The sequence below is a fragment of the Bombyx mori genome, chromosome 9 (genome assembly GCF_030269925.1).
Source record: "Bombyx mori chromosome 9, ASM3026992v2".
NCBI lineage: Eukaryota > Metazoa > Arthropoda > Insecta > Lepidoptera > Bombycidae > Bombyx > Bombyx mori.
Window position 1 is genome coordinate 1,062,291 of NC_085115.1, and position 24,805 is coordinate 1,087,095.

At 40.5% G+C, this 24,805-nt stretch overlaps 1 protein-coding gene across 1 annotated transcript; it reads right to left on the reverse strand.

Annotated features, from left to right (window-relative positions):
• Positions 1-1,429: 1,429 nt before the first annotated feature.
• Positions 1,430-24,217, reverse strand: LOC101737010 (membrane alanyl aminopeptidase-like). Its single transcript, NM_001279400.1, is given in 14 exon segments — positions 1,430-1,669; positions 3,030-3,108; positions 4,634-4,780; positions 5,373-5,549; positions 7,034-7,224; positions 13,050-13,244; positions 13,628-13,731; positions 14,198-14,375; positions 15,064-15,241; positions 18,687-18,964; positions 20,012-20,192; positions 22,083-22,370; positions 22,959-23,111; positions 23,550-24,217. Coding segments are annotated over 14 exon segments (2,964 nt in total). The 5' UTR covers positions 24,152-24,217; the 3' UTR covers positions 1,430-1,456.
• Positions 24,218-24,805: the final 588 nt, after the last annotated feature.

Here is a 24,805-nt window from a genome sequence, read left to right on the forward strand (position 1 = left end):
TGTTTAGAATTAACATATATCTTTTAATTCTAGTCACAAATGTAGTGGGAGCTATCATAGAATAAAACTGCGCTAACGTAATATTCAAGATACTTTCGCAAATGTACAAGTTCTGAAAATAAAGTCATCGGTCAACACGTGGAGAAAATGTAATATTTACAACTATTAGTCAGTCTCGTTTCTATTGTAATGTTTGCGATCTGACCTCCGTTATTGGGTTCGTTACTGCTTGTTGACCATAGACTCGTTTTAATATTTCTTAGGCATTGGCGATGATGTTTTATTTAAACAGTAAAGAAGCTGGTATATAATTTCAAGTTTTTTTTTTTAAACTATATATTTTTAATTTCTGCCTCAATGAGTTCTGATTTTTTTTCAAGCAATTTTAATTCAATTCTTTTCAATTTCAATTCTTTTTTTTCATTGCCAGTTAAATAGATATTGCCAGCAAAATAGATGGTTAAATTTTACTATAATTAATCTAAATTAAATACTGCGAATAAAATAAATTCTAATTTTAAGAATTATAATTTATTTAAATGTAACATGTACATATCACATAAAATATAATATTAATGTGCCTTAGTCAACTAAAAATTTTACACTTTTACATTAAAAAATATTTATAGATATAATTTATGTTTAAGTTAATTTTAATTAAAATATGAAGCAAGAGGACGCGTTTGCTTCACATTTCTTTTATTTCATATTATACTTAATTTAACTTATTTACATTTGGATTAAAATAAACATTAAAATTAATATTGAATAAATTGTTTTATTAATTAACGTAATTTTAAGTGAAAATGCAGATTAGTTAAAACAAAAAAAATTATGATATCATACGTAATTAACTAAATATTAATAAAACATAACATAACTGACAATATTAATATGTGATTAAATATCTTTACAACTAAATAATAATGCTTTAATCACTTTGTGCAATCTTTATTTTACTTAAACTAAATTTTACCTATTAATGAATATACTTTCCTAGCCTATTAATTAATATACTCTCAAACTTTCTTAGTACACATTGTGTACTAAGAAGTGACCAACAATTAAGCACAATTTAAGCTAAGCATTCGGCATAAATCCAAAATCTGATTATCTTTAAAAATGTGTCCATATTCTTATCAACACACATCTGGTATCTTATCTTTGGGATGTCAGATATATGTGATTGACAAACAATGCTAAACTGCTCTCCGAATAAGTCAACATCAAAGATAAACAGATATTGTCGAAATTCAATAAAACCGAATCATAACTTTTTGAAACTACAAATAATATCGCATTTGATATTACGGAGTTTCTAAATAACACCAAACATTCTTAAAGCTAAAGTTTCATTTAAAAACGTGATACTGTGGATTTATATTTATAAAAAAAAAAAACTACTTAATTATAAGATTCCTAAAATTAATGCAAATTATTAAAAAGTAACAAAGATCTAATTATTAAATAGAGTAACAAAGATTGTTATACAAATTAGAATTAATGATGCAGCTAAAGTTGGTGCGTCGTTCTCGTCTATCCAATCGTAGACATAATCTTGGTGGCGCTCAATCCAGTTGACATTCTCAAGAACAATCGCCAATGCCCTGTTTGCAGCTCCTTGAGAATCATCCAAATCATTTGACTGCGATCTCACCCAAATCCGGAACTGAAATTATAGAATTATTTTATTTCTTAAGGTAACACAACAGAATTTAGATCAATGGATCTCCTTGTGGCCTAATTTTCTGTTTGATATTCAATACTTTAAGTAGTTCATAGTCTATTTGTTAGTGTTTAGCAGTTACCGTAGCCTATATTATTATAAACTATATGACATAAATGTTGCTATACACTTAGAGAAGTTTAGTATCGCCCCACACGGGCCACCAGCCACATCCACAAAACCGACCTATTTCCTCTTGTTTTCATACATTTTATATGAAATCGCGGCACACATTTGACGCCGGTAGCCGCCACACGCTACATTTAAAATGTACGAAAATTACAGGACATATTCCGGTGGCGGCGTTTTGTGGTTGTGACCCTTAAGGTTGGGTCTCGGGCTGGTATCGGGTCTCGGGCGAGAAGTCAGAGGAGACGTTTAGTAGGTGGACCTTTAACATCTTCGGCCCTGGCCTTTACAATCTTTCGCCACGGAGTCGCTCTAAGCCGCGTGCGCACTTATGCGCGGGAACCTAGCAAAGGTTCGGCTCCCGGGCCAAAAAAACAAGGTTTTTTTACCCCTGTTCTAAATAGGCATATGTGCTAACGGTTGTATTGTGGTTCTAAGCTACTCTCATATCCCAAAGACATTTGATTACACATTACTACGAGTATATTATTATATGACTATATACTATATTATTATAATAAATAACAGTTGTCCCTTCTTTCAATCGAACTGGAAAGTATGACTGTTTGGTGTCAAAATCGAGAAGGATCGTAATTTTTCATTTAGTCCACCGGTGCGGGCTTAAAGTACAGTCCACAACCAATATAATGTAGGTTTATGGAACATATGGCATGTTTTTATTTCCTCTAAAACCTCATGAACCTCATCTATGTGGTTCACACGCTGTGCGGTTTCACCCTCGTTAAATATGTAATTCAGAAAGAAGATATTCCTTTTCAAGGTGATAAAGAGTTTTTTGTTGCCACTCTCTGGTTCATAAATCGATTTGTAGATACATTGGTGCGTAAAACCATTAACTAGCGAATATATTGGTGTATTTTTATCGCGTATATAATATATAGCGTTGTCCGGGTCAATTCATATATCATGATGATAGTATTTGTGCTAAACAACATTATAAGCTAACCATTGAGCAAAATTTTGTAAAAATCTGTCCAAAGATTTTTGCGCAAGTAACAAACATACAAATTATCACATTGCTTATATTTGATAATGACTAACTTTGTTTGTGATAAAATAAATAAGTTACTCAACAATATGTTAGAATCCTTAAAAGAATTGTTAGCTTTAAAAGAAAAAACTTAGAAAACTAAGTTGGAATTTAATTACTCACGTCTTCAGATAATATATCATTCGCCATGTTTTCACCCAATACGAAAAGTATCTCTTCTAATTTTTTCGGGCCGCCATAACTAGAAAGGAAAAATAAATTAAATTACATATTAGTTTGAAAAGAATAATTAGTTCGAAAAGAATAATTATCTAGGGAGCCAATTTGATAACAACAACATTGTTTATAGCCTTCTTATTTGGTATAGTAAGCAGTGCACCTATCTATTATTACCACGAGATCCGGTTAGATTAATCTGGGTAAATACTTCAAGTTCTCTCGTATTTGTCTCCGTGAACACGATTTGCGTAATGATTGATGATGGTGCGTTTGGTAAGCCCGAACCGGTAGGTACCATCACCACCCCCACCTCCTTCTGCCGTGAAGCAGTTATTCGTTTGAGTTTGAAGGGTGAGGTAGCTGTTTTACTATAAAATTAGGGCTTTACAATATAAGAAATGCTCGATGAGCATGAAATTTCGTATTCCCTTCTAAAATTCATATATAATTTTTTCGGAACACATCCTACATCCAAATTACAGGATCACATCTCAAGGTGGTAACGTTAATTTTTTTTGTTTGTGACACACCTCTTCTTTCCATTGATGAATCTTTGCGGTTGGTTATAATATGAAATATAATATAATAAATAATATTAAAAAAAAAAAATAACCAAAACAACGGACGACATCAACTGTTCTACCACTGCATAAGATAGGCAACAAAGATTAAATCAATAACTACAGACCTATTAGTCCATCAACATTTTATAAAATATTATCAACTGTCGTATTAAGTCGTATTATAAAGGAACAAGAAAAAAAATCTAACCGAAAAGCAAGCTAAATTCCGACAAAATTACTGGATATTTGACCCACAATACCTTTACCATAAAGCAATGAACATGGAAAGATATATGTACTACTTAGGTTTTGTTGACTGTAACAAAGCATTTGACTCTCTTAGACATAATTATGCATTTATAGAATGCTCTAAAATCACAAGGCTTAAATGCAACAACATCAGGAAAACTTCGCAGCTATGATACAAGCCAAGAGAATATCGTAACTATTTAAAATAAAGGAGGAAGTAGGACAATATAATGTCATCCCCTCCGCGCATAGCTGAAATAATCCCTTAGGCTACCAGCGAAAAGGTATGGGAAAGAAAAACATCTATTTCGGTCAAATTGTAAATATTAGACTACGAGATAAATTAACTCGTATAAGACAAAAGACAAATATTACTGATGTTGCACATACAGTAAACAAACACAAATGAAGTTGGATAGATCATATGATCGAAGTGAGACACAAAAAAGGTCAAAAGCTATTACAATGCGGTGTCCTCGTTAAGTAAAAAGAAGAAGGGACGACAGAAAGTAGATGGTCCGCTCTGGAGAAGAAAAACTATGAGCAGAAAAGTATGGCAAACTCTAGGTAAGACCTGACCACAAAGGGACATCAGATAATCAGAAGTAAAGCCTTTTTGAATTCAAAATTTTAATGTGGAATAAATCACTATTAGTTATAAAAATAGTCTGATATAACTAAGCATTGACTTAAAATTATTCTTAAAAAGTAACAGAAAGCGAAAAAGAAACTTACTTATCTCTTATCTCATTAGTGCGCATTGAAATAAAGCTTAAAGCCACTCTCGCATTCTCGTAACTACTTTCAGCTACTGCTCTAAATATCCTGACTCTTTCTTCCACACCGTATTCATTACCTGCAGCTATCGTTTCTTCAAGGTAACTGTGAAATAAAATAAGTCATATTATTTAATCTCTCGATAAAAAAAACCACACGAACCGTATTGCATACTCGAAGTTAAGTGGCTACCGAAAGCCAAGATGACTCCAAGATATAAAATAAAAAAATGCATTAAAGCATGTTTGTGTTACAGTTAAAACAGATACACTACCTATATTGTCTTATTAGCCACAAGATTTATGATATTGGTGATACATTTTCAATTAGACAATATCCCGAACACAAATTAACTATTATACACTCAGGAGCAGAGGTTATATAGAAAAAATCAATAATAAAATAAAATAAAAAGCCTTTTATTGCCTGCTAAAATACAAAGTAAATAGGTCTTTAATAATTTTATTAAACATGGTGATGGCCTCCTCCAAGTCCTTCCATTTGATTCTATTGCTACCTGTATCCATCGAGGGCCAGCAGTAGCTTTTTTTATATCGTCCTCCAATTTATCGGGCGACCCTTTTTTCTTTTCCCTTGTGGCCCTTCCCATGCAGTTATTTTTGCAGTCCATCTCTGGTCCTTAAGTCTTGCTACATGACCAGCACAGAAAAATTCAATAATATTAAAAAATACTCACTTTCGTATAAAGTTTTGATCATCTGAGCAGGCCAACGACTCTAATATGACAACTCGCTCGTAATGGTTTGCCTCAACTTCCAATCTAGCTTTCAATGCTTCTATCACGTCCTCATCTCCTTCTCTTACCATGGTACAGTAGACCGCTGGTCTGATATCAGATGGGATGTTGGGATTTCTGAGACAAAAAATACCAATCTATTATAAAGAGGAAAGATTTGTTTTTTTTTGTTTGTATTGAATAAGCTCCGAAACTACTGAACCGATTTGAAAAATTCTTTCACTGTTTGGAAGCTACACTATTCCCGAGTGAAATAGGCTATAATCTTTTTTGAAAAAATTAGCGATCCTACTAAAACTCCAATAATGTAACCCAAGGGGTTTTTTTAATCTAAAATATTCTTTACATCGCGAGCCCTGCGAAAACTATTGATGATAGAATAAAATAATGTACTATGACTTTGTAGAACACATTATTATTTACAAAAAGTCTCGCGACAGCATATGTCTCACTGTTATAGTCATGCCACAATAAGTGTTCTTTTATTTTTTTAAATAAAACAACGTCAGATGTCGTTGAAATTTTTGTTAAAGACCTGAGCAGGCCGCTAGTTTTTCAATAAAATACTTCAAGACTAAATGAGATTCATTTAATCCATGTATTATTGAATCTTCAATTATCTTAGTATTTTGGAATATTATGCCGATTCCAAAGTAAAATAACGTTAAAAAAAAACAGTTCGTAGACGTAGTTAATTTTACGTTTGCATTTCTAAGGGGTTGTCATAAACTAGAATTTACTGTATTAATTAACTTTATAAAATGCAAGTGGAATCAGCGTTTTGGAAGCCATCTTTACCACAGTCTTATGTATATGCAGATTTTAGATAGTACTATAAATTCTAATTTTTTTGTTACTACTAAACTATAGCGATTTATTGCTTTAAAAATGACCTCAATACAAAAGCATCCATAACATTCTGCAATAAATTTGATTTAATTTTGCGCTGGCCATACATTTAAAAACTTCAGAATCAATATGAAGTTGTTGTGGCCTTAAGAATAAGACTCCCGGTGCATTCGTGTAGAGCGATGCACCGGTGTTCGAATCCGAGGCGGGTACCAATTTTTCTAATGAAATACTTTCTCAACAAATGTTCACCACGATTGACTTCCACGGTGAAGGAATAATATTGTGTAATAAAAAACAAACCTGCAAAGTTATAATTTGCGAAATTACTAGTGGTAGGACCTCTTGTGAGTCCGCACGGCACCCTGCCTATTTCTGCCGTGAAGCAGTAATGCGTTTCGGTTTGAAGGGTAGGGCAACCGTTGCACTGTAAAACCTGAGATTTAGAACTCATGTCTCAAGATGGGTGGCAGCATTTTCGTTGTAGATGTCTATGGGCTCCAGTAACCACTTAACACCAGGTGGCCTGTGAGCTCGTCCACCCATCTAAGCAATAAATAATAAAAAAACATCCTTCAGTAAAAATAGTACTTCTATTAATGTTAAACTAAATTTTCTATATTGCTCGTGATACTAAATATTATATTGTATTCTTAACTCTGACGTGACTGCTGTAATACATTATTAATGAAAGGCAGGATCGTGTTTCAAATGAACGAATATTCATTAAGTATTTTCTGAAATAAACTTACACTTCTTCATTGTTATTGGGATTATAGAACAAATCGATAGCGGCTGCAATGCATGGCTCATAATTGGCCCTGCAGGCGTGATCCATTACCAGACCTCTGGTCAAGGAAACCATTGCAGGCTCAGTGAGTGATGTATCAGGATTGAATCCAATTTCGTCTTCAAGTGCACCCACAGTTCTACGCACCATCCTCTATAAAATAATGGCAATTTTATTGATCATGCCAAAATCAATTTTTCTATTCAGAAAAAAATTTAAGCTATTGCATAGCTTTTATCGCGGGCCTTGAGCGCGGCGACCGAATCATGAAATTCCGTAACGAAAAAAACCTTACACCCCTCACTCTGCCTACCATATAGCTCGCGTTCAACACATTCAAACGTTGTGCTTGTGTAGAGTTTGTGAATAAGCGCGTGGCGTGATGTCACACTGCATGCGCATTCCGATAGAGGCACCCGTCACGTGCGGACGTGCTCATCGTCCACTCGATCGCCCGGTCTTTGTTCGCCCGGCTTTTGTTAGCCCGGCCATTGTTCGCGCGGCCTGTGTTTGTGGTACATCTGCCGACTAAGTGCTCTTTCTGGAAGTTTTTATTTGTTTTGTTTCCTTTTGTTGTTTCTGTGTTCGTGGTACATCTGCCGACAAAGTGGTTTCCTGCAAGTATTTATTTGTTTTGTTTCTTTTCGTAATTTCTGTTTTGTTGTGCTTTTTCTTTGTCCTGTAGTAATCGCGCCGCATTGCCACCTGTGTTCAATAGAACCGCTCAGGTCCGAGAAGTTGGGGCCTCGCCGCAAGGCGAGTGTTTTCAAGACCCGGGGCCGCCCCACCTGGGTACTCAGCGATCATGGACGCTGTATTCGCGGAATTCCTCCGACTTCGCCACCCACAGCTCGCCTCGGAGTTTTTGGCCTTCAAGGCCAATCACACTGCGAGCCCTCTCGAGGACTCCGCCGCGCTCGCTGCTCCTGCGTCGCCTGTACCTGCGTGCAGAGCTTCTGCATTGAGCACCGCAGCCTCTGTCGTGCCTGCCGCTCCCGTGTCGCCTATACTGGCGAGAAAAGCTGCTGCGTCGTCCGCCGTGACCATCGTTTCAGCTGAGCGATCATCCGCGGCCTCCGTCGCGCCCTCTAAAACACCTACACTTGCTCGTAGGTCGCCTGCACCCGCCTCCTCGTGCTCCGACTCTGACTCGGACATGGAGGTCGACCTCGCCCCCGCCTCATCGACGGATGGATTCACCCTGGTACAGAAGGGTAAGAAGCGTGCCGCGGAGTCTCGAGCTCCCGCGGCCGCTAAAATTAGCAAAGCCGTGAACGCGTCGCGCCCCCGCCCTCAGACTCCCGTTGCGCCCCCAGCCCGTGCCACTCCGTCGCCGCGTCCGGTGGCACAAAATAAAACCCAGACCCCTCCCCCGGTTATCCTTCAGGAGAAGGCAGCTTGGGATCGAGTTTGCCTGGCCCTTAAGGCCAAAAATATAAATTTCACGAATGCCCGTAACCTCGCGAACGGCATTCAAATTAAGGTTCAAACACCCGACGACCATAGGGCCCTCTCTTCTTACCTCCGTAAGGAGCGTATAAGTTTCCATACGTATACGCTCCAGGAGGAGCGCGAACTCCGCGTTGTAATACGCGGAATCCCTAAAGAGTTAGATGTAGAGCTCGTAAAAGCCGACCTGTTAGAACAAGGCCTACCAGTGAATTCTGTGCACCGTATGCACACCGGTCGCGGTAGGGAGCCATATAATATGGTTCTAGTCGCTCTCCAGCCTACCCCCGAGGGTAAGAAAATCTTTAACACACAGACCGTCTGTAGGCTCTCTGGTATCGCTGTCGAAGCCCCCCATAAAAAAGGCACTCCTAGCCAGTGCCATAACTGTCAATTGTACGGGCACTCTTCCCGTAACTGTCACGCGCGCCCCCGATGTGTTAAGTGTTTGGGCGATCACGCCACGGCCCTCTGCGCTCGCGACCAAAAAACCGCGACGGAACCGCCTAGCTGCGTCCTGTGTCGAACACAGGGTCACCCCGCGAATTACCGTGGTTGCCCCCGAGCCCCTAAAATAAATCGCCGCGTCGCCCGCCAAAACCGCCTCCGAGCTTCCGGCCCAGACATCAAAGCCTCGGCACCCTCTGCGTCGCAGGCTAAGCCAGCGTTCGTTCCGGCGGCGGTGCCCAGTGTCTCGGCCTGGGCAAAACCGCTGCCGTACACGAACACGGCTACAACTCCCTCCTCCGCGATTCGTCCCGCCCCCGCGACTCGTCCCTCTCCCGCGACTTGCCCTCCGACCGCGTCCGACAATCTCGCTTTAGCGATCGACTTCTTTCAGTCGATCAACTTTGAGCGCGTTAACGCTTTGGGCGACGCCATTCGCGCTGCCTCCACTGCACAACACTTTATCGCCGTTGTGCAGGAATACGCCGACGTATACGCGTCATTAAATACGTACGTCCTCCCCTCACTCCGCCGGTAATCAATGGCGTATATAAGTAGAATAAAGCCCCTATCCGTAACGATAGGATTTTTTAACGCTTACGGTCTCGCAAATCAACGTGATCAGGTTTCTGACTTTTTGCGTGACCACCAAATTGATATCTTTTTAGTGCAGGAGACCCTACTTAAGCCCGCGCGCCGTGACCCTAAAATCGCGAACTATAACATGGTCAGGAACGACAGGCTCTCTGCCCGTGGTGGTGGTACCGTCATTTACTATAGAAGAGCCCTGCATTGCGTCCCGCTCGATCCTCCCGCGCTCGCTAATATCGAAGCATCAGTGTGCCGAATCTCACTGACGGGACACGCGCCGATCGTTATCGCGTCCGTTTATCTTCCACCGGATAAGATCGTTCTAAGCAGTGATATCGAGGCGCTGCTCGGTATGGGGAGCTCTGTCATTCTGGCGGGCGACCTAAATTGTAAACACATCAGGTGGAACTCACACACCACAACCTCGAATGGCAGGCGGCTTGACGCGTTAGTCGATGATCTCGCCTTCGATATCGTCGCTCCGCTAACCCCGACTCACTACCCGCTAAATATCGCGCATCGCCCGGATATACTCGACATAGCGTTATTAAAAAACGTAACTCTGCGCTTACACTCGATCGAAGTAGTTTCAGAGTTAGATTCAGACCACCGTCCCGTCGTTATGAAGCTCGGTCGCGCTCCCGATTCCGTTCCCGTCACGAGGACTGTGGTGGATTGGCACACGCTGGGCATCAGCCTGGCTGAATCTGATCCACCATCGCTCCCGTTTAACCCGGACTCTATCCCGTCTCCTCAGGATACCGCTGAAGCCATAGACATCTTAACGTCACACATCACCTCGACATTAGATAGGTCATCGAAACAAGTTGTAGCGGAGGACTTCCTTCACCGCTTCAAATTGTCCGACGATATTAGGGAACTCCTTAGAGCTAAGAACGCCTCGATACGCGCCTACGACAGGTATCCTACCGCGGAAAATCGTATTCGAATGCGTGCCCTACAACGCGACGTAAAGTCTCGCATCGCCGAAGTCCGAGATGCCAGATGGTCTGATTTCTTAGAAGGACTCGCGCCCTCCCAAAGGTCTTACTACCGCTTAGCTCGTACTCTCAAATCGGATACGGTAGTAACTATGCCCTCCCTCGTAGGCCCCTCAGGCCGACTCGCGGCGTTCGATGATGACGAAAAAGCAGAGCTGCTGGCCGATACATTGCAAACCCAGTGCACGCCCAGCACTCAATCCGTGGACCCTGTTCATGTAGAATTAGTAGACAGTGAGGTAGAACGCAGAGCCTCCTTGCCACCCTCTGATGCGTTACCACCCGTCACCCCGATGGAAGTTAAAGACTTGATCAAAGACCTACGTCCTCGCAAGGCTCCCGGTTCCGACGGTATATCCAACCGCGTTATTAAACTTCTACCCGTCCAACTCATCGTGATGTTGGCATCTATTTTCAATGCCGCTATGGCGAACTGTATCTTTCTCGCGGTGTGGAAAGAAGCGGACGTTATCGGCATACATAAACCCGGTAAACCAAAAAATCATCCGACGAGCTACCGCCCGATTAGCCTCCTCATGTCTCTAGGCAAACTATATGAGCGTCTGCTCTACAAACGCCTCAGAGACTTCGTCTCATCCAAGGGCATTCTTATCGATGAACAATTCGGATTCCGTACAAATCACTCATGCGTTCAACAGGTGCACCGCCTCACGGAGCACATTCTTGTGGGGCTTAATCGACCAAAACCGTTATACACGGGAGCTCTCTTCTTCGACGTCGCAAAAGCGTTCGACAAAGTCTGGCACAATGGTTTGATTTTCAAACTATTCAACATGGGCGTGCCGGATAGTCTCGTGCTCATCATACGGGACTTCTTGTCGAACCGCTCTTTTCGATATCGAGTCGAGGGAACCCGCTCCTCCCCACGACCTCTCACAGCTGGAGTCCCGCAAGGCTCTGTCCTCTCACCCCTCCTATTTAGCTTATTCGTCAACGATATTCCCCGGTCGCCGCCGACCCATTTAGCTTTATTCGCCGACGACACGACTGTTTACTATTCTAGTAGAAATAAGTCCCTAATCGCGAAGAAGCTTCAGAGCGCAGCCCTAGCCCTAGGACAGTGGTTCCGAAAATGGCGCATAGACATCAACCCAGCGAAAAGTACTGCGGTGCTATTTCAGAGGGGAAGCTCCACACGGATTTCCTCCCGGATTAGGAGGAGGAATCTCACACCCCCGATTACTCTCTTTAGACAACCCATACCCTGGGCCAGGAAGGTCAAGTACCTGGGCGTTACCCTGGATGCATCGATGACATTCCGCCCGCATATAAAATCAGTCCGTGACCGTGCCGCGTTTATTCTCGGTAGACTCTACCCCATGATCTGTAAGCGGAGTAAAATGTCCCTTCGGAACAAGGTGACACTTTACAAAACTTGCATAAGGCCCGTCATGACTTACGCGAGTGTGGTGTTCGCTCACGCGGCCCGCACACACATAGACACCCTCCAATCCCTACAATCCCGCTTTTGCAGGTTAGCTGTCGGGGCTCCGTGGTTCGTGAGGAACGTTGACCTACACGACGACCTGGGCCTCGAATCAATTCGGAAATACATGAAGTCAGCGTCGGAACGATACTTCGATAAGGCTATGCGTCATGATAATCGCCTTATCGTTGCCGCCGCTGACTACTCCCCGAATCCTGATCATGCAGGAGCCAGTCACCGTCGACGCCCTAGACACGTCGTTACGGATCCATCAGATCCAATAACCTTTGCATTAGATGCCTTCAGCTCTAATACTAGGGGCAGGCTTAGGGACTCCGGTAACCGTACTCGTCGAACTCGACAAAGAGGTCGACGTGCAACCTAACCCATGCATCAGCCCGCTGAGTTTCTCGCCGGATCTTCTGAGCGGGTCGCGATTCCGATCCGGTAGTAGATTCATTCGCGAAACAATTGCTCTTGAGTTGTTAGGTCTCCTTCGGAGGCGCTCGGGCAGTTGTTAGCAAATCCCACCCCTCTTGGCTGAGCCTTTGTTCGCCCACGTGTCCTGGTGAAACTGGAAAGGCCTTCGGGCCACCAGTAAACTTTCAATCATAAAAAAAAAAAAAAAAAAAAAAAAAAAAAAAAAAAAAAAAAAAAAAAAAAAAAAAAAAAAAAAACTGCATGCGCATTATGAAAAGTCTGCCGATCTCTCTTTCGCGCGGTCTAGCTTATGAGTGTGAAGGGGACAGTTAAGGTTTTGCTTTTATTAATGTTTAATATAGCATGGTCTTGTTTTATTATTGTTTTAATATTAAATTATCATTGTCTAATTATAATTGCATAAGTTAATAAAAAATGCTATGCAATAGCTTTACCGCGGCAGTTCCCGACTGCCACACGTTTGTTTTTTTATTCTTGATTATTTATTAAATCATTAAAATATTGATTTCGACAGTAGTTTTTGCGGTGTTTTCATTTCACAACTGAATATAGGTCTTGGCTCACGCGATCTAAAGCTCATTGATACTGATGTACCCACGCACCATATAAATATCAGGATCCAAATCGTCGTCTTCTGTGACGTGAGCAATTAGGCGTTTTCTCAAGAAGTCCATATTCCTGACGAAGGCTTTCCATACAGCGTACTCGGTTTCGTGCTCCATAGATAGAACTACCTTGAATGCTATCTCATAATCCAATTTTCCAGATCTTGCCAAATTCAATGCATCATCTACGAGCTAAAAGATTTTAGAAATAAGAAATTTAATATAATGTTATCAAAACCTGGTTATACTTATAGTCTAAATGAGTTTAACGCATTAATTTATTTAAGTTATAAAATTTGTATAGAGTGTATGTATTATGTTCATGAGTACACACTGGCCAAATTTACAGCAGATGAAAATGTGACAGAATCGCTAACCACCCAGCGAAATATCTCGGTACCGGGTTGTCGCAATACCAATTGCTGCTTGAGTCCCTGGAAGCAGTTAGATGGTGAAATTGAACATAATCCACTTACACCTGAGTTGTAAATACCAGCAGTAGTTTGGCTATTTTTTTTAATGATAATTTTTTTAATCGCCTACATCTTCAGTAAAACATATTTGGTTGAGAATACCTTGGCGCGGTTCAATGGATGGATCACTTTTCTATCCTCAGGGTCCTCGAGGGCTTCAAGAATCCGATCCCAAATATCATCATCATAGTTGACTCGGTAGTAGCCTGTAGTTGTATGTCAAAATTAAATATAAATTCGTTCTCTTTTGTTTCCATTATTCCATTGGTTTTGCGTTGGGCTTAGATTTATTACTAACTTAATTTTTATCCTTCTTAGAAATGATAAGCTTTGAAATGAAACATAAAGAAGAGTTAACTTTAAACTAGTATTAAAACAGTTAACTTTAAACTAAAACTATAAAAATAGAAGGTTGGAGATAGTGGCATAAACTAGGAGCTAGGTTCGCAGGATTTGATTAATATCCAAACTATTTTCAGAAAATTATGGCCCATCTTATATACTCTAATACTTGTAAGTTTATTTCGACTTCTAAAAAGTCACTCTAATACTGTTTATTGTTTTATGTTTGTTTTAATGGATCTGAAGAATTTATATAGGAATAAATTACCCACTTACCCAAATCGAACAATTAACTAAAAAAAATATTTAAAATTACGTTAAATTATTTACTTTGTCCCTGTATATTGAAAAGCACCCATTCGTCTCCGGTGAGACGAACGTTGAGGTTTGTAGTCGCATCCATCATGAGTATCGGTCGAATATTGTTGAAGTTGGGGCTGGCCTTCGTCGTATATGTGATGGGGATTTCGTAGTTGACGTGTGCTTGAGGTGTGAAGCTAAACCTCTCCTGAAATTTTTTAAATTATTTTTGAATGTGCTCTTTGTTTTTAATCTGGATCTGAATTTCAATCTGATCAATTCAATCTGAATTTTTCAATTTGTTAGTAAGGAAATTTTGGTAGGGTCGATCACGTCATGTATCAACAGTAGTGAAATAAATGTCGACTTGTGTGCGTTCCGATGGACTAATAATGAAGTAGGCGGGGAACTCGTCTCCCACATTAGCCATTGGAAACCAACCAGGAAAATACACAATGATTTATGGAATGCTTAACGTCGAACGGAAAGACCGTCACCGTCCGTATGTTGGTTGTGGGTGTTGTCCGTATGTGGGTGGCGCATTTACGTTGTAGATGTCTATGGGCTCCAATAACCACTTAACACCAGGTGGGCTGTGAGCTCGTCCACCCATCTAAGCAATAAAAAAAAGAAAAAGTCAGACGATAATAACAATATTTAAAAAAAGATTCAAACAATAAGCATATTTGTGTGGTCCACAGGGACCATTTAATTGCACAGGCAATGTTAATACCACAACCCTCTAAATATAATCCTTCATCAGTTGAAATACTTCTGTGGCTTCATCTTTACCTTGAACTTAAGCATTAAATTATCATTATTATAGCATAGGCATCCGGAGATTGAGCTAAAGGTATTTAATTCGTGATTACAATAAATTTATTTCTCAATCATACCTGCATTATGAAAACAGAACCGTCTTGTCTCAGTCCAACGTGTATCATTGGATAACCATTGTTTTCGATCCAAGGTTCTAAGAACGACTCTATATCATCAATCATTTCGTTGCCATTGATTGACCAGTCATCGATAATGGCGCCGATCAAATTATGTGTGTTCACCGTCTCCACCGACCTAAAATTAAAATAATTTCAAAGTCTCGTTTTGAATTTAAGAAATTTGTGCACAGTATGTAATCGAGAGAAAGAGAGACGAAATGAAAATGAGGTTGGTAAGAGAGTGTTAACTATGAATGTGGAAGGATATAGAGAAAGAGGTAGACCTAAGAAGAAATCGTAAGATTGATAGTGTAAAAGACAATCACGCGAAGAAATGGTATATGATAGAAGAGTATGGAAGGAGAAAACATGTTGCGCCGACCCCAGGTGACTGGGAGAAGGGCAGGATAATGATGATGTAATCGAGAGAAATTGATACCATTTTATGTTTTCTCTAAAAACATTTATCTAACGATCATCATCATCGTTTTTATCAATATATTTTTTGAAGATAATTTACATTGTTAACCTAGTTTTACATATGTTTATATTTTTTGGTTAGTATTAATAAGTTTTCTAATTAAGCTCTGAGTTGTAGCAGCACTTGGATGTGCGATACCCTGACTATTCGGGATTCTATTACTTTAATTAAATTTGTAGGTTTCAGTTTTGTCATTTAATTAATTTTCAGTTTTCGTAACCATGGATGATTGAGGTTGATCGACGCTTTAGTATAGTGCTAGCTACTAGTAAAGAAATTTAAATTTCAAACGATTCGAAACAACGTAAATTATAGTTTAAAGTGTCAAAAGCGTTATTAATACGGAAAACTAGTTATAATAAGGCATACTTGAAGTCGTCGTGGCCTAAAGAATAAGACGTCAGGTGCATTCGTGTTGAACGATACATCGGTGTTTGAATCCCAGGCGGGTACCAATTTCCCTAATGAAATACGTACTCAACAAATGTTCACGATTGACTTCCACGGTGAAGGAATAACATTGTGTAATAAAAATCAAAACCCGCAAAATTATAATTTGCGTAATTACTGGTGGTAGGACCTCTTGTGAGTCCGCGCGGGTAGGTACCACCGCGCTGCCTATTTCTGCCGTGAAGCAGTAATGCGTTTCGATTCGAAGGGTGGGGCAGCCGTTGTACTTTAAGCACTGAGACATTAGAACTCAGGTGGGTGGTGGCATTTACACTCATGTCTATTGGGCTTTTTTTTTTTTTTTATATGATTGAAAGTTTACTGGTGGCCCGAAGGCCTTTCCAGTTTCACCAGGACACGTGGGCGAACAAAGGCTCAGCCAAGAGGGGCGGGATTTGCTAACAACTGCCCGAGCGCCTCCGAAGGAGACCTAACAACTCAAGAGCAATTGTTTCGCGAATGAATCTACTACCGGATCGGAATCGCGACCCGCTGAGAAGATCCGGCGAGAAACTCAGCGGGCTGATGCATGGGTTACGTTGCACGTCGACCTCTTTGTCGAGTTCGACGAGTACGGTTACTGGGGTCCCTAAGCCTGCTCCTAGTATTAGAGCTGAAGGCATCTAATGCAAAGGTTATTGGATCTGATGGATCCGTAAGGACGTGTCTAGGGCGTCGACGGTGACTGGCTCCTGCATTATCAGGATTCGGGGAGTAGTCAGCGGCGGCAACGATAAGGCGATTATCATGACGCATAGCCTTATCGAAGTATCGTTCCGACGCTGACTTCATGTATTTCCGAATTGATTCGAGGCCCAGGTCGTCGTGTAGGTCAACGTTCCTCACGAACCACGGAGCCCCGACAGCTAACCTGCAAAAGCGGGATTGTAGGGATTGGAGAGTGTCTACGTGTGTGCGGGCCGCGTGACCGAACACCACACTCGCGTAAGTCATGACGGGCCTTATGCAAGTTTTGTAAAGTGTCACCTTGTTCCGAAGGGACATTTTACTCCGCTTACAGATCATGGGGTAGAGTCTACCGAGGATAAACGCGGCACGGTCACGGACTGATTTTATATGCGGGCGGAATGTCATCGATGCATCCAGGGTAACGCCCAGGTACTTGACCTTCCTGGCCCAGGGTATGGGTTGTCTAAAGAGAGTAATCGGGGGTGTGAGATTCCTCCTCCTAATCCGGGAGGAAATCCGTGAGGAGCTTCCCCTCTGAAATAGCACCGCAGTACTTTTCGCTGGGTTGATGTCTATGCGCCATTTTCGGAACCACTGTCCTAGGCTAGGGCTGCGCTCTGAAGCTTCTTCGCGATTAGGGACTTATTTCTACTAGAATAGTAAACAGTCGTGTCGTCGGCGAATAAAGCTAACTGGGTGGGCGGCGACTGGGGAATATCGTTGACGAATAAGCTAAATAGGAGGGGGGAGAGGACAGAGCCTTGCGGGACTCCAGCTGTGAGAGGTCGCGGGGAGGAGCGAGTTCCCTCGACTCGATATCGAAAAGAGCGGTTCAACAAGAAGTCCCGTATGATGAGCACGAGACTATCCGGCACGCCCATGTTGAATAGTTTGAAAATCAAACCGTTGTGCCAGACTTTGTCGAACGCTTTTGCGACGTCGAAGAAGAGAGCTCCCGTGTATAACGGTTTTGGTCGATTAAGCCCTACAAGAATGTGCTCCGTGAGGCGGTGCACCTGTTGAACGCATGAGTGATTTGTACGGAATCCGAATTGTTCATCGATGAGAATGCCCTTGGATGAGACGAAATCTCTGAGGCGTTTGTAGAGCATACGCTCATACAGTTTGCCTAGAGACATGAGGAGGCTAACCGGGCGGTAGCTCGTCGGATGATTTTTTGGTTTACCGGGTTTATGTATGCCGATAACGTCCGCTTCTTTCCACACTGCGGGAAAGATACAGTTTGCCATAGCGGCATTGAAAATAGATGCCAACATCACGATGAGTTGGACGGGTAGAAGTTTAATAACGCGGTTGGATATACCGTCGAAACCGGGAGCCTTGCGAGGACATAGGTCTTTGATCAAGTCTTTAACTTCCATCGGGGTGACGGGTGGTAACGCATCCGAGGGTGGCAAGGAGGCTCTGCGTTCTACTTCACTGTCTACTATTTCTACATGAACAGGGTCCACGGATTGAGTGCTGGGCGTGCACTGGGCTTGCAATGTATCGGCCAGTAGCTCTGCTTTTTCGTCATCATCGAACGCCGCGAGTCGGCCTGAGGGGCCTACGAGGGGGGGCATAGTTACTACCGTATCCGATTTGAGAGTACGAGCTAAGCGGTAGTAAGACCTTTGGGAGGGCGCGAGTCCTTCTAAGAAATCAGACCATCTGGCATCTCGGACTTCGGCGATGCGAGACTTTACGTCGCGTTGTAGGGCACGCATTCGAATACGATTTTCCGCGGTAGGATACCTGTCGTAGGCGCGTATCGAGGCGTTCTTAGCTCTAAGGAGTTCCCTAATATCGTCGGACAATTTGAGTCTATTGGGCTCTGGTTACCACATAACACCAGGTGAGCCGTGAGCTCGTCCACCCAACTAAGCAATAAAAATAAATAAAAACTAACTAAAAGTTTGCCTAGATAAAATTTTCTTAACTGTAATCTTCAAAAGCTTACCTTCTTCGAAGCAGATTCTTGGCGGCAGAATGAACGAAGTCTTGACCTTCATCACCAAGCACTAATTTCAACATATGCAGAATAGCGGGAGCTTTTAGTTTAGAAAGCCCGTATATGTTACTCCTAATTTCATCTTCATCATAGAGCTCTTCTTTGGGTTCTAAGGGATTTGCATTAACGTAAGCATCATGAAGCATACTTTCGTGAATTATATCTGTCACGAAGATTGTGTTCATGTCCAGCAATGTGACATCATTTGCCACAGTTGATGTTTGAAACTGTTGAAACGAAAAAAATAGATTTTAGTGCATATGTAGTATATATTTTACTGGTGGTAGGACCCCTTGTGAGTCCGCGCGGGTGGGTACCACCACCCTGCCTATTTCTACCGTGAAGCAGTAATGCATTTCGGTTTGAAGGGTGGAGCAGCCGTTGTAACTATACTTGAGACCTTAGAACTTGTCTCGGGGCGGGTGGCGCATTTACGTTGTAGATGTCTATGGGCTCCAGTAACCACTTAACACCAGGTGGGCTGTGAGCTCGTCCACCCATCTAAGCAATAAAAAAAAATGTATGCTTAAGTGTATGCACTTTACCTAAAAATGTTAAGAACTCAATAGACTACATTCTACACAGAGACTACGACAAAATTTTATCCAAGTTTTCTTATGATCTTTCAAAACGATTTGCAATTTCAATATGTCTTTAAGTAATTAATTGTGATTTGAAAATAATAATTGAAGATCGACTTCAAGAGTGAAACACGTCGATTATATGTATTTAATAATGTGATCACATGCACTCTATTAAACGAAAAAATAAAAACACGTGTGGCACTCGGGGACTGCCGCGGTAAAGCTATTGCATAGCATTTTTTATCAACTTATGCAATTATAATGAGACAATAATAATTTAATATTAAAACAATAATAAAATACGACCACGCCACATTTATAAACATTAACAAAAGCAAAACATTAACTGTCCCCTTCACCCTCATAAGCTAGACCGCGCGAAAGAGAGATGGGCAGACTTTTCATGATGCGCATGCAGTGCGACGTCACGCCGCGCGCTTATTCACAAAAACTACACAAGCGCAACGTGTGAATGTGTTGAACGCAAGCTACATGGTAGGCGGAGTGGAGGATGCTAGGTTTTATTTGCGTTACGGAATTTTTAGATTCGGTCGCCGCGCTCAAAACCCGCGATAAAAGCTATGAAATAGCTTAATTACGATAAAAATGTAGTAGGTATACAGTTTGAACGTGTGACTTCCTCATTTTTTTGATGGGAAAAAATGTATGAAAATTAAAAAGTACACTAACACTAATAACAGCCTCATACGCTGCATAAGTTGCCAAGCCAGTCACGACCCATTCAAATCTCCAGTTCTCGGGGTACATGACGTATCCAAACCACTGCTTCGCCATGGTTTCTGCTATCTTCACAAGCGCCGTTTTTCTTTGTTTAACAGAAGCTGTCGTTTCCATCAACAAATATGGTTCCCTATGAAAAAAGAATGTATCATGTTTTACCATTGTCAGTATGTTTTAATTCCAATTTATTAATTCGTTGTGTTTAATCTTCGTTGCGTTTCTATGTAGTTTTTTCATTGACCTTTGTACGACTAATATCCCGCCAATATGTGCCATTATCTATAATTTATTATCTTATACCTTTAAACGAGCAATTCTTGTAGATATATACCTAGTCAGGTCATAAGTATTGTCACACAGTAAAAACTTTTCTTTTAGAATGCTGGCCACAAAAAAGTTTATTGAATTCGAATTTCGAATTGTTCATGAAAACAAAAATGTATACTTTTAGAATTTTACTCATTTTTAAATATGGAGTGGACGCTTAAAGAAGACCGTGTTGCAGTTATTGCGTTGCATCGTTGCGGTTACGCGCCAATTCAAATTTTTAACATACTGAAAAATTTGAATATAACCAAAAGATTCATTTATCGTACCATCAAACGATACAATGAAGACTCTAGTGTAGATGACAGGTCAAGAAGTGGTCGCCCTCGGTCTGTTAGGACTCCAGCAGTGATAAAAGCTGTGAAGGCGCGAATTCAAAGAAATCCCAAACGTAAGCAGAAACTGTTGGCCCTTCAGATGGGGTTAAGCAGAACCACGGTGAAAAGGGTGTTAAATGAAGACTTAGGGCTTCGGGCATATCAAAGAAAAACAGGACATCGTTTGAATGCTCGTCTAATGGACCTGAGACTGAAGAGATGCCGCGCTTTGTTGAAGCGGTACGCGGGAAAAAAATATCAGGAAATTCTTTTTTCGGATGAAAAATTTTTTACCGTAGAAGAGAGCTACAACAAACAAAATGATAAGGTGTACGCACACAGTAGTGAAGAAGCGAGCAACCGTATTCCGCGTGTCCAACGAGGTAATTTTCCATCCTCGCTCATGGTATGGTTGGGAGTTTCTTATTGGGGCTTAACAGAGGTACATTTTTGTGAGAAAGGTGTAAAAACGAATGCAGTTGTGTATCAAGATACAGTCCTGACGAACCTTGTGGAACCTGTTTCTCATACCATGTTCAATAACAGGCACTGGGTATTCCAACAAGATTCGGCGCCAGCTCATAGAGCGAAGAGCACACAAGACTGGTTGGCGGCGCGTGAAATCGACTTCATCCGGCACGAAGACTGGCCCTCCTCCAGTCCTGATTTGAATCCGTTAGATTATAAGATATGGCAACACTTGGAGGAAAAGACGTGCTCAAAGCCCCATCCCAATTTGGAGTCACTCAAGACATCCTTGATTAAGGCAGCCGCCGATATTGACATGGACCTCGTTCGTGCTGCGATAGATAACTGGCCGCGCAGATTGAAGGCCTGTATTCAAAATCACGGAGGTCATTTTGAATAAACTTTAGTGTCATAAGAATCTATGTTTTGTTAAGTTCATTTTGGTATATGAATGGTTACATAATGAATAAACTTGTTTCAATTATTTTACATTAAACATGTGACAGAATTTATGACCAGACTAAGTATAATCTGAATCTCGGAAACGGCTCCAACGATTTTTATAAAATTTAGTATACAGGAGATCTCGGGGACGATAAATCGATCTAGCTACAATTTATTTTCAGAAATTTTTGTTTTATTCGTGTTTTCAATAATCAACTTTATCGATAATCAACTTTATGACTCTTCTCGACATCTATTGGCGAATAATAATACTATTTTTACTGCTTTAAAGATACAACAAGATGGCGTTATAAAAAAAAAAGCCGAGCAAAGCTCGGTCATCATCTAGTTTATAAAATTGGATTTCTGAACGAAGAATATTTTTCGCCTACGACCTATGGTATTTTTTGCATGAAATAGTCAAACAAGCTGAAATTTTGTAGATAGAATGCTTATTATCTTACCAAATGCCAACAATGGATAGAGCATGCCAGTCACGATCTACATCGGGTAAGGCGATAACGTGCATCCTACTTTCCTGGTTAAGAATGATCTCGAAGTAAGGCTTTTCTGTCCATTCGTTCAGGAAGCTGAAGAATGCATTGATAGCTAATGAAGCTTGCGAATCTTGGTTACTGAGGCCCGGTCGTCCTACCAACAGCACGTCCGTTGTTGGTATATTAAGATTAATGAAATCGTGGGCGATCATTCCCCACCTGTGGGGAGAACTGGCGAGGGCGCGGAACCGATTCCTGAAACAAAGTTTGTATGTTTTCTTTGCTGATGCTATGGATTGACTAGCCATCTGATGTCACCATCTTGAGACGAAAGATACTAGAGGTCTTACTTTGAGTATTTTACTTTTGTCGTCTACTTGTACAAGTGTGTTAAGTGTACTAAGTTAACACAAAGTCTAAGTTTCGATCAGATTGCAATGAGTGGTTTATTCACGGAACATTGTTCTGTAGTTAGAGATTCATAATACATATTCATAATTGTGATAAGGAAAATGGTAATGAAGTATAATAAGGTAATACGAACTGGGAGTAGTCGTAGTTTGAGAGAACCAGGTCACCCGGAACCTATACACATCTGCCTTAAAAGATGTAAAAATCTATCGATCTTAATTTATCGCAATTATTGTATGTATATTACAAAAATTTGGTCAAGTTTTAAGCCTTTCTTTAATTCCATTATTCATTTTTACGGGTGGTTGTTTTATCGCCACCGATTATAAGTGGTAAAATTTTAACTTATTAGTGACCTAACACTAGAAGTGATTTTAGCATAAAATATACATAATAATGTCTTTTTCCTTTATACGGTACATTTTTACTTACTCTGCATTTTCTTCGGGCAATGAATTTGTGACGATATTATTAAATTCGACGTCATTGAACGTGAAACGTATGTTGGCTGCCTCGTTAGGTTCATCGAAGCAAGGAAACACGCGCCGCGCATGTGTAGGGTGTAGGTTCATTGCCAGGTATGACCTACAGATTAAAAATGACTTAAGATATTTTGTATTAGTTTAATGATGACCCCCAAAACAAGAAGAGGAGAGTCCCTATAATTCACAAAGCCCTTGAAACAGGAACGCATTTTGGCTTCGCTGCAGAAATAACAAGGAAAGGAATACCTACTCATGAGAGCTCAATATACGCTCTATAAAAGTAGCTTTGAGAAAAGACTAACAATTTCTTGGCGAAATTTAAAAGTATACTAAATCATAACATATGCACGATACTATTTAGTAAAGTGTGTAATGTTTTAATTGGTTAAAACTAATGCATATATTTTAAAATAAATTAAGGATTAAATCTCGTTTCTATTAAGTTATTTATACATTTTAAAATTTAGAAACAACAGATTGAATTTAAAAATATAATTAAATCAAACATTTCAATGTATTATAAAAGTAACATATTTACACGCCATTTCCTTCACCGCGATAGATACCGTTGCCGTCATTCCTTAGTATTCCAGTATATTCCACCACAACAACGTATGAAGTAGTACTCTGTACGGGAGTGATCTCCAAAAAACCATCTCTAAGTCTGAAAGTGGCTGCTAAGCTGTTGGCTTCCGTAAAGACCCCGGTCCGTACACTGGTTACATCTAGATCCTCTGAATATAATTTTATGGGGTCATCCCTCGTATTGGCATCCAGTTCCAATTCAATAACGGCTCTTCCTTTGAAACGATTTTCTTCTATGGTGATTTCCACTTCGTAGCTACTAATCGTCTGACCTGGTCTGACAGTTTCTCCTGCCTGATTTCTTTCTGCATTAGTTGACACAATCGCAGTTCGTTTCGAATCATCCTCTGGGATAAACTTAGTTTTTTCATCAAAAGTATCCGGCTGGGACAAGTGGGACTCAGCTGAGTTTGCGTCTGGATTCGAATCTGAGAATGTAGCATCGTTCGTGGTCTGCCTTAATTTCTTGTCGATTGGTAAACAATTCGTGAAAATGTTCAATAGTATCAAGAAATAGAAGAAAGTGAATTTCCACTTATACTTTCTCCGGGCCATTTTTATGGTTTCAAAATGGCCGGTCGGTTCACATACGCGATCGCGATATCGTTTCCATACGATCACCACACGAAACTGATCCAGCAGAAATGGGTTGAAAAGTATCGGAGGAACTTTAATCTAATAAGATAAATGAAAACTCGATAGTGTCACTTGAGTTTAAAGAGATAAAAAACTCGAACGTTCCACGATCTTTTTAGCTATCTGATTTCAATTGTGGTGATAATATAGAATACTTATAATCATATACGGTTTTTTTTTTTGCGTAAATGTAACACGAACGATGTATGGTGTTTTTAAATGATTATTGGAACATATACAGCCCATAACGTTTATTCGGACTGCCAATACAAATTACAGCATAAATAACGGTTTTACTAACCACAAATAATCGGAAAAACAGACTAAAGAAGATAAAGAACTTTCAAGATTTTTTTTCACTTTTAAGATAGCGTGTCCCAAAATTCAACAATAAGCCGATACCGGTGTATGGTCGGGTTGATAACTACCCATGGAAAAATAAAATAAAAATCCAGCTCTTTTTTTTTTTCAAAATTACATCAATTTTTTGCAAAATTGTTGTAATTTCATACCTTACACCCTATGATTAGATACTGTGGTTACAAATGTGAACATATCCCCACATTTTTTTTA